Source organism: Falco cherrug, chromosome 13 (assembly GCF_023634085.1).
Source record: "Falco cherrug isolate bFalChe1 chromosome 13, bFalChe1.pri, whole genome shotgun sequence".
In the NCBI taxonomy this organism is placed as follows: domain Eukaryota; kingdom Metazoa; phylum Chordata; class Aves; order Falconiformes; family Falconidae; genus Falco; species Falco cherrug.
This window is the reverse complement of record NC_073709.1, coordinates 29,218,383-29,231,177: the sequence shown is the minus strand read 5'-3', so window position 1 is coordinate 29,231,177 and position 12,795 is coordinate 29,218,383. Positions and strand designations below refer to the sequence as shown.

General features: G+C 41.6%; 1 protein-coding gene across 10 annotated transcripts in view; it reads left to right on the top strand.

Moving 5' to 3' along the window:
* ENAH (ENAH actin regulator) overlaps positions 1–12,795 on the top strand; it is a 99,494-nt gene that overhangs the window by 73,022 nt on the left and 13,677 nt on the right. For 6 of the 10 annotated variants that reach the window (XM_055725639.1, XM_055725640.1, XM_027808285.2 and 3 more), the window contains exons 5-11: positions 4,667–4,986; positions 6,212–7,012; positions 8,842–9,149; positions 9,414–9,550; positions 9,948–10,002; positions 10,329–10,377; positions 12,723–12,789. In XM_055725639.1, coding sequence (XP_055581614.1) covers positions 4,667–4,986; positions 6,212–7,012; positions 8,842–9,149; positions 9,414–9,550; positions 9,948–10,002; positions 10,329–10,377; positions 12,723–12,789 — 1,737 coding nt within the window. The remainder of the gene's footprint in view (positions 1–4,666; positions 4,987–6,211; positions 7,013–8,841; positions 9,150–9,413; positions 9,551–9,947; positions 10,003–10,328; positions 10,378–12,722; positions 12,790–12,795) is intronic. The other 4 variants (XM_055725641.1, XM_055725642.1, XM_055725643.1 and 1 more) reach the window with 2 other exon arrangements.

Below are 12,795 nucleotides of genomic sequence, written 5' to 3'. Positions count from 1 at the left end.
TTATTCTCGGCAGTGGTGTATTTAATCTCCTGTATCTTACTGCATGGAGATTTCGTATAAGATAAATGTTTGGAAGGTATTTTGCTGCCCTCTCTTGGTAGAGCGTTTGCATTGTAAGCAAAGTGCTCAACTTGTTCATAGTTTTTATTTGCACGTATCAAAAAATTCTGGTTTTGTTCCTTTATTTCCTTAAGAAATAGAAAATGAGGGTTCATTTACAAAAATACAACGTTAAATACTGAGTCACTTGATATTTATTTAGTAATGAGAACTTTTTTAATTCAGGCCCTGTGTAGGTTAAAGTGGTTATCTCACTACAGTCTTTTATCTGTGTCTTAGCAGGTGGCCAATACAGTTTATGTTGATTGACTGAAGTATTTTTTGCTTCAGATTAAATTTAAAGCATACAAACACTTAGGTACATTTTGTTATGACAGGTGGGTATTGTGTGTCTCTGTGGGTCTTGGAGGAGGAGAAAACCCTCCAAAAGTCTCACATATTTATTGACACATATTAGGAGAACTGGGAAGTCCCAAGCAAACAGTTTGATTTAGGCATATGTCATGGTTTAACCTCAACTGGTAACTAAGTACCATGCAGCTGCTTGCTCACCATCCTGTCCCACCCCCCGCAGTGCAACGGGGAGGAGAATTGGAAACAGATAAAACCCATGGGTTGAGTTAAGAACAATTAAATAATTGCAATAAAATATAATAATACCAGTAGTTGTGGTGAAAGGGGGGGGGGGGGGGGGGGGCAGGAAGAGACCAAACAAGTGATGCACAGTACAGTCGCTCGCCACCCGCTGACCGATGCCCAGCCCATCCCTGTGCAGTGGTCAGCAGCCCCCGGCCAACTCCCCCCAGTTTATACACTGAGCGCGATGCTCTATGGTGTGGAATATCCCTCTGGCTAGTTCGGGTCAGCTGTCCTGGCTCTGCTCCCTCCCGGCTGCTTGTGCGTCTGCTCACTGGCAGGGATGGGAATCTTCAAGAGTCTTTGATTTAGAGTAAGCACTACTTAGCAACAACTAAAGCCATCAGTGTGTTATCAACGTTATTGTCACACTAAATCCAGAACACAGCACTGTTCCAGCTACTGAGAAGAAAACTTAGCCTGTCCCAGCTGTGAAATTAGGGCAGTATACATCTTGGGCTTTAGCTAAAATTGCAGGTAATTACATGCCATATATAGAGAGTATATATTTATGTACACTCCCACCCCCAATTCCCCCTGTATGTCATACATATGTATAGACATATGTGCACTTAACGCCTCTCAATAGTTAGAAGAGCTTTAGGTAAAACTCTTCTGGGCCAGGGCAAACACCTGAAATACTTCCTTGTGCTACTCTCCCATCCTCTGGGCATTTTTGGTTCAATGGCTTCTTGTGCATGATGCAATTTCTGTCTTCTAAATGAGCTCCCATGATTTGCTTTTTTGTGTTTTGGGGTTGGTTTGTTATTGTTTTGTTTTTCTGCTGGGGGCTTTTTGCTGCTTTTCTTTTGAATCGCTTTGGCAAGGCGTTCCATAGCTCATCTGCTTGATGTGCAGAGGTGTTCTTTTGTTTTGAGCTTTGCTGTCATTAGTTGCACCAAATCTTTCTTCCCACCTGTTGTGTTAGGATGTCCTCATCACTCAGAATTTTATAGACCTCCAGTTGCCTTGTCCAGAATGCAGAATTCCAGCTTCTTTAGTTTGGTTTTTTTTTAATGGAAAGTGTTTGGTACATTTGTTCATAGCATTGCTGCTCTTTGAACCTTTTCAGTTCTGCTATTTTCCCCATTTTGAGCTGGGAACAGAGAATATGGGGTTTGTGAAACAAGGTGATGGTATTTCCTATACTGTTCTGTAATCCCTCCTAATGTGTAGCATCTGGATTATGTTTTTGAACAGAACACGTCAGTGAATGAATGTTGTCATAGACTGTCATAACCCTAATAGCTCACTCCTGAGTCAGTAGTCCACTTGAAGTCCAGCATTTCATCTATGAATTCAGCAGATTTTCCTCTCTCCCCTACATCACTTCAGTTATATCTCAGTTGGATTTTTTTATTGCCTAGTTACTTGGAATTAGAAGATCCATCAGTACTTCTTCATAGTCTGCCATCTCATCCTTGCAATCCTAAATAACTTAGTATTAAGGAGCTTAGTCAAGAGCACCTTGCTGTTTCTTTTCCAGGTTGCTTATGAAGATATGAAATGGCACAGCTTTTGGTATGGCTTATTGCAGAACTGCTTTGGTGACGCTGCTCTTACGCTAGAAGTGACCTATATTGAGGTTCTATTTCTGTAAAGAAGTGAAGAACTTAAGAAAAAGAAAATTTAAATATCTGGCAGCTGCTTCATGTGTTGTTAAACCCAGTGAATTGATACTTTCTTGTTTTATAAACTAAATATAACACGAAATGTTTATAACCTCAAATGCCTTATCTACACTCTAGTTTTAGGATCAATAGCGTGTACATTTCTAGGTAGAATATGTGCATTACTGGCATATGAATGAAAAAGAACGAACAACAGAAAGCTGCTTTGGGGTCTGTAAATGTTGACTTTTGTTCTGAATGGCCTTTTAGCTACAAACATATGTGCATCCACCTCTCCTTTACAAAAAAAGAGCCTAAGATGACCAAGCTGAAGTTAACCATGATGAAACACTGCTTTCCTCTAATAATAGATTTTATCTGAGGGAAAAAGAACACAAAACTAATTTTGTATAACACAGAGCAAGCAAAAATGTAATACCAAAGATCTTTTTAATATCTCTTTTGGGGCTTAAATTTTTGTGGGTTTTATTGTATTCTCTTGATACTTTGTAGAAATCTTCTACTGATTCCAAATATCTATCAGTCAATTACCAGACTTTTTGGTGGACTTCAGAAGCTAAAAACCCAAACATATAGCAAGCTGAGTTGCAGCCCTGATTGCTTAGTGACTGTCATTACAGCTTTTTTATATGGGAGAGCAGGAACTGAAGGGAGAACTGATGCAGGAGCAGAATTAATTTGCTGCTTCTGGGGATACTGGGTAAGAAGTTCAGTAGGAAAAAGTCCTTTTGCTGTATATAACCAGAGCTTAATTGCTTATAGCAATTATGAAATTTCAGTATCTTACCAGTACTGGGTTGGTTTTTTTTTTTTTCATAAAGGAAAAACATTGGCCTGAAAGAGGATGGACTTCAGTAGTAACATTGCATGGGCTGGAGTTTCCAGTTCTGCCACTATTTTCTGGATGCGAATGGGAGTGAAATAGCTGATTCCCTTCATTTTCAGACTTCAGATTTATATGGCTCTAAGCATATAGTATAGAATTACCTGTGACCTTTTCAAATAAGATTGCCCAGTGGCAGTCTATAGAAAACACATACCTCTTGCCTTAGGATGTCAAAATTTAGGTCTCCTTTTTGCTTTATAGTTAAAAGCTGGCTGTGCTTTGTATTTGTTGAGAAGCTATCTTCGGTTTGCATGTGAAGCTTGACAGGAAAAAAAATGGCTGTGCACTTCATATACTAGTTTTCCTTTTTAAATGTCATGGGTTTTTTTTGAAAATCAGAATTCAAACAGGATGATAACTAACTGCATTTTCAGTGAAATGTACTGACAGGAACATACTGGCCACCGCTTTGAGGAGGATGTGCTGATTTTTGTGTTAGTAGTGAGTTCCCCAAAGAGATAAAAAAGCTTTGAATAATCAAAAAATGTATTTTAGCCAACTTAGAAACATGTTTCTTTTTCTAAATACAACTTAAAAGAAACCCCAAAACTAAAGAAAATAGAAACCAAGTTGAGGAATAAAAGCAAAAGGGTTGTTTACAGCCTTTCCCACTGTATTATAGCAGGAAAGTCTGTCCTTTCAGCCAGCCTAGTGGCTTTGGCAGCAAATTTTGCATGATTCCTTCTTACTCTTAGAAGTTCTTTATATTTTCTTTGCCTGGCTTTTACTTGTTTTCCTCCTTTCCACATCTTCCTCCTCTTTGCTTTCCTTTGCAAAGACTCCCATGAGATGGAAACTCTTCAGCTCCCTGCACTGTTTCCTTGGCTGCTGCCCCCTGTTTTTTTTTTCTGACCTGTCCTGTTTTCTCCTGCCATCAGGGTGTTCCCATCTTGATGCCAGTTAAGTTATATGTGCATGTAGTATTATGCAGGTGGAGAGGGACATGTGTACCTTTTGATGCTTCTGTAAAATTTGAATAAATACTAGCTGACTCTAGTTTATCCAAAAAATGTAATTTGTTTGAGGATGGTCTTTTTCAATGAGTATTTGTGTTACTGTTATTTCACTGTACTTTTATTTGCTGCCTTGAGTATAAAATACCATGCAAAGAACTAATGTAACTCCATATCCTGAACTGGGAAGATTGTATCAGTCAGTAAGTTATCAACAGCAGCTTTCTATTCTTACCTCTTGAAAGCTGTCTCAGAACGTTAAATTAGTTAAGAGGAAATTGGATATATGATTCTTTTTACTGTAAACATAATAAAACTATTATCCAGCTCAGAAAAATGACATGTAGAGTTAAGAGTTTTTTGTAGGTACAAATGCTGTGCTTTTGTTCTTGCTGGTGCAGAGATTGTTGATTAGTTTCTCTTCTTGTCCTCTAACGGTTGCTTGATATTTCTGGTTTTCACTTTGCAGCTTAGTCTTTTTCCTTTTTTCACGATTGTAGACAGTTGCAAGAGCAACAGAGGCAAAAGGAGCTGGAACGGGAAAGGCTGGATCGTGAAAGAATGGAACGGGAGAGGCTGGAGAGAGAGAGGCTAGAAAGGGAAAGACTTGAAAGAGAGCGCCTAGAACAGGAGCAACTGGAGAGAGAACGGCAAGAAAGGGAACGGCAAGAGCGCCTAGAAAGGGAGAGACAAGAGAAGGAGAGGCAGGATCGAGAAAGACTTGAACGACTTGAACGGGAAAGGCAAGAAAGAGAACGGCAAGAACAGTTGGAAAGGGAACAATTGGAATGGGAGAGAGAGAGAAGAATTGCAAATGCTGGTAAGAATTTCAAAACCGAGTGTATTCAAGTACCAGACTACTCTTTATGTGTTTGGGTGATGGAGTGGGAGAAGCAACAAAGGGTAGTGAGTACAGTTGTGTAACAACAGTCAGTATTGCAGGCTTCTGGAATTGCTGCTTTTTCTTTCTTTTTTTTTTTTTTTTTTTTTTTTTTTATGGCAAGAAGTCCCTAGAGCTTTGACTTTCCTGTCATTATTTTTCATTAACTCTGAAATAATTTTTTTTGGCACTACTTGCTCACTCCATTGCTTGAAGAACTTGAATCGTATTGGGCACGTCCAACATTGGTTAAAGTATGATGAGTTAAAATTTCTAAATGTCATATCATTGTTTGCTCTATTGAACAAGATGTATTCTAATTACGCAGTTTGGGGGGAAAAGCTGCAACCTAAACATATCAGGTGGAGTGTGTGCATGTAGAAGGTATGTAACTATATAAGGCAAAGTAATAGTGCGAGAAATGCCTTTCAGTATGAAGTCTTGCTTAATTTATCATTGTAGTAACATTTCAGTGAAATGTATTGTATGTATTTGTAGGTAAGATAATGCACTGCCTGCGGAAATGTGTCCAGTGATAACTGAAAGCTTTCTCATTTTGGTAATACCATGGAACATTAGTCAAGCACTTGGTTGTTCTGTAATAACAAACTCAATTTATGTAAGTCAGGTCATGGTAAAAGTCAAGGAATACTATGTAAGAGCTAGTCATTTTAGAGCAGAGGATTTTTGGTCTTTTTATTCCCAGTACTTTGAAGTTTGCGATGGAGCTTTTTCTGGGGAAGAGAAAGATGATATTTGCTGCCTATGGTATGAGGTTTTTTTCATGGAGTTGAAACAAATGTTAAGATCACTACACTTGCTTGCAGTTTGCAACCAAACAAGAAGATAAAAGCTGATAAAAGTCTGATTAATCAACGCTATATCTAATCCATCTCAGAGATGGGGTTTGAGAAAACTTACTGCAGAACGTACTTGTAAATTCAAATGTTGGCACAAAAATAGTTGTTAAAATTTTAAAGCAGCTGTGGATAATATGTAAAACTTTCCTAACAGTATTTTCACTTGTGCCTAATCCTCTGGTACTAACTATAGTCTACATTTATACATTTTGTTTGAATGCTGGTTTTGTTGCTTCATTAGCTCCCTTTTTCTCTTTCTCCTTTTTTTATCCTGCCTTTGCTGCTGCTTTCCATCTTCTGTCCAGCTCCATCTTTCGACAGCTCCCCGTATAGCACTCCACTTCCTGAATACTCCAGTTGCCAGCCTCCTTCAGCACCTCCTCCATCATATGCAAAAGCAGTCTCGGCACCAATGTCAGAGGCCACACCGGAGTATGCTGTAGTGACTTCTGCACCACCGACTTCCACTCCCCCTACACCGCCTCTAAGGCACTCTGCATCACGTTTTGCTACATCTTTAGGCTCAGCTTTCCACCCTGTTCTCCCCCATTACGCTACGGTTCCTCGTCCGCTGAACAAAAGTTCTCGGCCCCCTTCTCCTGTCAATGCCCTGGCGACTTTGCCTCCAAATACAAAGCCTGCTGCCTGGTCCGCGCCCAGTTTTGCCCCCCTTCCCCCGTCTCCTCCAGTAATGATAAGCAGTCCACCAGGCAAAGCTACTGGTCCAAGACCTGTCCTCCCAGTGTCAGCTTCTAATCCAGTGACCCAAATGTCCACGTCTCCTACGGCTCCTAACGGGCTTCCTGAAAACCTGGCTTATCCGGTTCCTTCACCTTCTACCTCAGGTCCAACTCCGCCTCCGCCACCTCCTCCCCCCCTACTGCCTTCCTTTCCGCCTCTGTCACTGTCTGGACCTCAAGCTTCTCCTTCTCCCAACTCCCCGAATGCCTCGACTCCCTCATCCAAGCCTAGTGTTCTCCCTTCTCCCTCTGCAGCTACCCCTGCCTCTGTTGAGAACTCTCTAAACTCTGTGCTGGGAGACTCCTCTGCTTCTGAGCCAGTCTTGCAGGCAGCCTCTCAGCCGATTGAACCTACGACCCAGCAGGGTAAGGCTTTCTGTTATTGCTACTAATGCACTAATCAGGAATGCAGTCGAAACCAATTGGTATCAAAGCCCGTAACTGCCCTGAAGAATTAATACAATGCTTCCAAAGTTGCAGTGATCTTAATACCACAAGGAAATACCATTTGGAAAACTGGGGTAAGGGAAACTTTAAAGCTCCGTGGGTAACAGCTGGCGTTCCGTGGCCTGTCGTAAGTAAAATTCAGATTTCCTAAGCTCTCACCTGTTGAGAACAGAGCTCGTTGAATACTAGCTTGGTAAATCTTGCACTGTTAGTTTATTTGGAGCAGGCAGCATTGTTAGTTTCCTAATGGCAGCCAACATGGAGGAACATATATGTGGCTTTGGACATGTGAGTGACCTTAAGTGAGGAATGATCTGAACCACTTTGACGCTCTGTTTAGTTTCAGATTTAGAAAGTAGTATGTAACACCTACAGCATTTCTTTCTGGACGGTGGTTGTATGTCGATACACGGCTGTACACGTGCATATATGTAGAGGCAAGTCTTCCTGTGGTAGTCTACCAGCGTAGCAGAAAAGACTTTAGAAAAAAAAAAAAAAGTTTGGTTAAGCAGGTGACAGTCTTAATGAACACTCTACAAATAGGATGGAAATGTGTTTTATGTGGGTGTCAATGTCTTTGTTAACCTGAATCCTGCTTTTATACTGATTTAGTAGACATAAGTCTTAGTGCGTAAGTCTGCAGTAGGGCAGCTAAAGGTTTGGGCAGAGGGGCTCCTGGGGGATGAGCAGGCAGCGGCTTCATCGCACACAAGCCATGCAGAGTAGATCCTGTTTATACCTTCTTGTCTTCAGTGAAGGTGTGAGCTACTCTGGGATGGAGTGGAAAGAGGGTGGCCTCACCGGTATCAGCGTGGAATATAAGTGTGCGCTTGGGTGGTGAGTGACGTCAGGAGAGTTAAAAAGGCTTTTTTAGATTTACACAGTGCTTAGCGGAGTAGGAAGCCAGGAAGACTCATGTATGCAGTTCCTGCCTGTAGACATTGTTTAAGGTAGTGTTCCAGCATTTTTAGTAGCTTATGGCAGTTTGGGCGAAGCAGGGGGGAGGATGTGTGGGGCTGTTTTCTTAGTCACAATTTCTTAAACTGTTCCTATAATAACAACACGGTGATCATCAGAATATTCTTTCTTCAGAACACATTTTGTGTTGCATATCAATGTGAATTTAAAGCGTTATAGGAATCATAGATTAAAAAAATAGAAGAGCTTGTTCCTATCCGCTTAAAATACGTCAGTCTTCTAACTCACTAATTAGTGTTTTTCTTAAATTATTGGAGTTGATTCCTGGAATGTTTTTAAGAGGAAGGTTTTTTATACACCTTAGAAATTAGCATTGAAACTCAAACAATTCAAGGGTTCATATATTTGGGTGGAGTGTTAAATGCTCGTTAGTACAGTTTAGAGTCATGCTGTGTTTAGCACCGTTTGGACACACAGTATTGTTGCTGTGCGGTATGACACTCGTGCCTTACTTGGCTCTCTGTAAAAGTTTTGCCTGTTTCCCGGTGTAAGATTCTTCTTGGTTGCAGCACAGAACCTGACTGGAGGGGTTTTGTATGTAAATGTCTCTGAAACTGTTTGATCTCTCATAGCACGCTATGTAATATTTTCAGTGGATTTAATAAGAATGCTTCTCTCCTCCTGAAACTTGCCGTGTTTTCTTGCCTATAATAAGGACCCTTACCAGTATTAGCGTCTCATACACTGAGCAAAAGAACCAGTATTTCAATGGAAAGAAGATTTCCTTTTCTAAATCCTTAATAGGCTATTTGTTTTCTTTTTGATACTAGGTGTTGTCCAAGGGCCACCTGCACCTCCTCCCCCACCCCCCCTACCCCCTGGCCCAGCTCAGTCTTCAGTAGCAGCCCCACCTCCTCCTGGCCCACCACCACCACCTCCGCTTCCACCTTCAGGGCCGCCACCGCCACCACCACCACCTCCTCCACTTCCTAGCCAAGCTCCTCCTGTTCCCCTTCCGCCTCCTGCTCCCCCCCTCCCTGCCTCTGGATTTTCAGTGGGATTTGTGCCCGAAGAAAATCGCCCTTTAACTGGACTTGCAGCTGCACTTGCTGGAGCCAAACTTAGGAAAGTCTCACGGGTAAATACAACTCTTGTTTCTTTTCACAATTCCTGTTTCTAAATCCTGCATTCCTGAACTGCTTGTAATTTTTGTTCAAGATGAATAGCAGTATCAAGACTTTTGGGGTACACTTAATTCATTAATAAAAAAGCTTTACAGGATGTACTACCAGCCCATCACATTCTTTATACAGTTTTTTCTTTCTCATGTGAACTTTGCTTCTTCCATGAAGTCGGCTATCATTTTATTTGCACTTCTGCTGTTATTTTGTGTATTATGAAGGGTGAAGACTCCTCCAGTTCAAGTGGAGGAGGAGGAGGCTCTGCTTCATCTAAAACAGACGGTGGCCGTGGAAATGGACCACTTCCCTTGGGAGGCAGTGGGTTGATGGAAGAAATGAGTGCCCTGCTGGCCAGGAGGTAAGGAGCTGTTTCTACTATGCTCCAGCTGCTTAGTCATCATAGAGGTAGGATTTTGGGTGCCAGTTTGCAGCTGGCTAAGGATCAAATAAACATCGGCTTGCTCATGTGGTTGCTTTGTGAAGTTGATAAACTGGCTATTCATAAAATGTTTACTTGAGTGTAACTCAGTACTTCTGTGTAAGTCTTTGTGCTGCAGTAGGGGAGGGGGTATAGACTTCATGAGGAGAAAGAATTACACGCTTGCTTTGGTGGGAGGGCTTTGTCCCTGAAAATATTTTGAAAGTACTTTTTAAAATGCTAGTTTTCAATTATCTAACTGTCTTTAATGACACTAAACAACATTTTCACATCTTAAAGCCGTGATGATCTTGGTAACTTTTGCCTCTGCTTATAGGAGAAGAATTGCTGAAAAGGGATCAACAGAATCAGAGCAGAAAGAAGATAAAACTGTGAGTTGAGAAATATTATATACTTTACAATATTCAGTACTAGATTATGAGAGAGATTCTAATGGTGTACATGAGAGTATATTTATACTTTACTCTCTCTGTATATATATATACACACACATAACCACCACTTTGTGAAGTGCCTAGTGCATGCACATTTTCTACATACAATTGAGCAGAACCATGTAAATCTATATAAAAAGTGAAATAAATATGTAAACAGTTGAGATTAATCTGTTAGATTCACAAGAGTCAAAGGTGGTGTTTTTTTCTCTCCCTCCTCCCCCCTTCTCCCCCCTTCTCCCTCTCTCCTCCCTTTTAATCAGGAAGAATCAGAGTCTTCAGCTTCTAAGGTTTCTTCAACAAGCACACCTGGTAAGTAGCACAGGTTTGTGAACTCTGACTCTGATGCTGTGCTGAATTTTGGAGCCTCCTGCTCCTGCCATGATTACAGCCCAGCATTTTGCTGTAGAATGGTTCCTGGTGCAGAAATGTTTCAGAAGATGGCAGATAAAATGAACGTTCACTGGAACACTGCACTCTGTATAGGGTCCTCCTGTGTCGAGCCCATGGGGCTGATGCATAGAAAGCAGTTGGTAGGGAATGTGAAAGCAAGTTGTCTCAGTCGTTGCAGGACACAAGTTGGGACAGAAGTTTATTTCCTTCAAAGCAGATGTACAAGACTGTCAGGCAGAAACAGTTGCCCCTTCCAGGTATTTTAGCAAAGATTCCCTCACGTGCCACGGTCCTTTCTGGATCACTGTAAGTGCATGGAGCAGAAATGCTTTAGCCATCGTTCCTCTGCCGCGGTGTGCTGGGGGCAGTTTGCAGCTGCGTGGCCCACACTTTTCCTGCGGTCAGTAAGGAAAGTTTACATCTCACTGGTTCTGTAGTTGGCCAGGAGGTATTGTCAGCACGCGTACGTATTCATACTGAAAACGCTTGTGCTTACAAGGACTCAAGTGATGCTCCAGACTTTCTTTTCCTGTCCTCAGTAGTACCTTCTTGTACTGCCTTAGCTTCCCTGGCCAGCTCTCGCTATGTGCGTAAACAAGGGGGAGGATGTAGCATATAACCTGCAGTTTGCCATCCCAAAAGGTACTGGGATGGTATGTACCAAAAGGTACAGATGTATGACCCTTGGATAATGTTGCTCTTTCAGCTAGATCAGAATTATCACATGGTCCTTGAGCAAGTGGCAGCCTTAGCAAAAATTCCTTAATTTTGCAGATACAGCTAAAACAACTGCTATGGCAGAACAAGTCTTGAAGCATGGTATATCAAATTAAGCTTCACCTTAAAACAACTTACTACTAGCCCTGGCAGCCTGTAGTTGGCTGGGTCACAGGCTGTGCTAGCAGACTTGTGCAGTTCAGACCCTGTTGTTACTATCTAGCTGCGTCCCAGCGAATTCGTGGTCAGTATGGGACTCTGAAAGGTCATTTCTGTGGCTCAGGTTGCCCAGCTTAGCAGAACTGAGCAACCAAACAAATCCCAAATCTGAAATAGAGACCGATAAGGTCGGTGGCACACTGAAATCCTGAGTAAGTGGTGATAGCGAGTAATAACAATTCACACTATGGGAAGATTGAACGTGTACACATTGTAAGGAATGAAAACCTGGTCGATCCGTAAGGAACGAAGCATTATGGTGACAGGTATGTCCTGAGGAAGGCCTCAGGTGAGACCGCTAAAGGTGCTGGTGATGGTGGGGGATGTCATTCACCATGCAAGAACACAAACCAAACAGTCCTTAACTGAATCGTTTGCCTTGTTTGGGCTGTGGTTTCTGTCTGTGTGCTGTTGACAAGCCAAGCTGCTCAATAAAGCTAGCTTTCACGTGTGTCTGGGTCACTGTAATAAACTCATGATGTATAGTCAAAGTTTATTGGAGAAGTTTCTAAGCAGAACTGAAAGCAGGGCCCGTAATGGAAAGTGAAGGCTTTTTAAGCTTGACTGTAGGTTAGACCCTTGTGCCCATAGACTAGGCCCAGCGTGTAACGAAGCGCTTGTCCGTAGAGTCTAAGCTGGCCAGCTGGGAGAGGAGATGCACAATCAAACTTTACCTAGTGTCACAGGTGGTAAGTAAGCTACGATCTCTTCTGGATCCCAGGGCAGTGTACCTTTAGTTTTGAATCTGTATTATTTTGGAAGGGAAAAGTGATGTTTTGCAACTTTAAAAGTATCTTTTTGGGGACTAGGCTTTGGAAAATAGACACCTTGTTGCTGAGAGGTATTCTAGTTGTGTGAGGTTGTATCATCCCTGCTGTCACTTTGTTGAAATCAAGGCTGAATTAATTTTATGTAACTCATTAACAGCTCAGGAAAGCTCCCTAGTTTAAAAACATCTTCCCCCAGTATTTGAAGCGGACTATATTGGGTTATAATTCCAGAATTCCACGTTTCACAACTGAAGCAATCAGGTACATGAAATGTAGACAGACTTTTTCCCAGTTGGATTAGGAATCAAATGGCGTTTACATCATCTAGAACAAAAGTGAGACTTTAGGATGCTATCCCAACATAAACGGTAGTATGATCAAAAATAAGATGGACACAACTTACTTGTAGTTTAATATCAAAGAACTAATGCAATGTAGTACCAAAAAGACCCCAAGACCAACAGCTGACTTAAGTTGCCATGTAATTGGAAGTTTCCTCACATAAATTACACACAAGTAGAAAAAGACAGGTTTTAATCTTCTCTCTGTGTTTTTCAGAACTAACAAGAAAGCCTTGGGAAAGAACAAATACAGTGAATGGAAGCAAGTCACCTGTTATCTCCAGGTACTC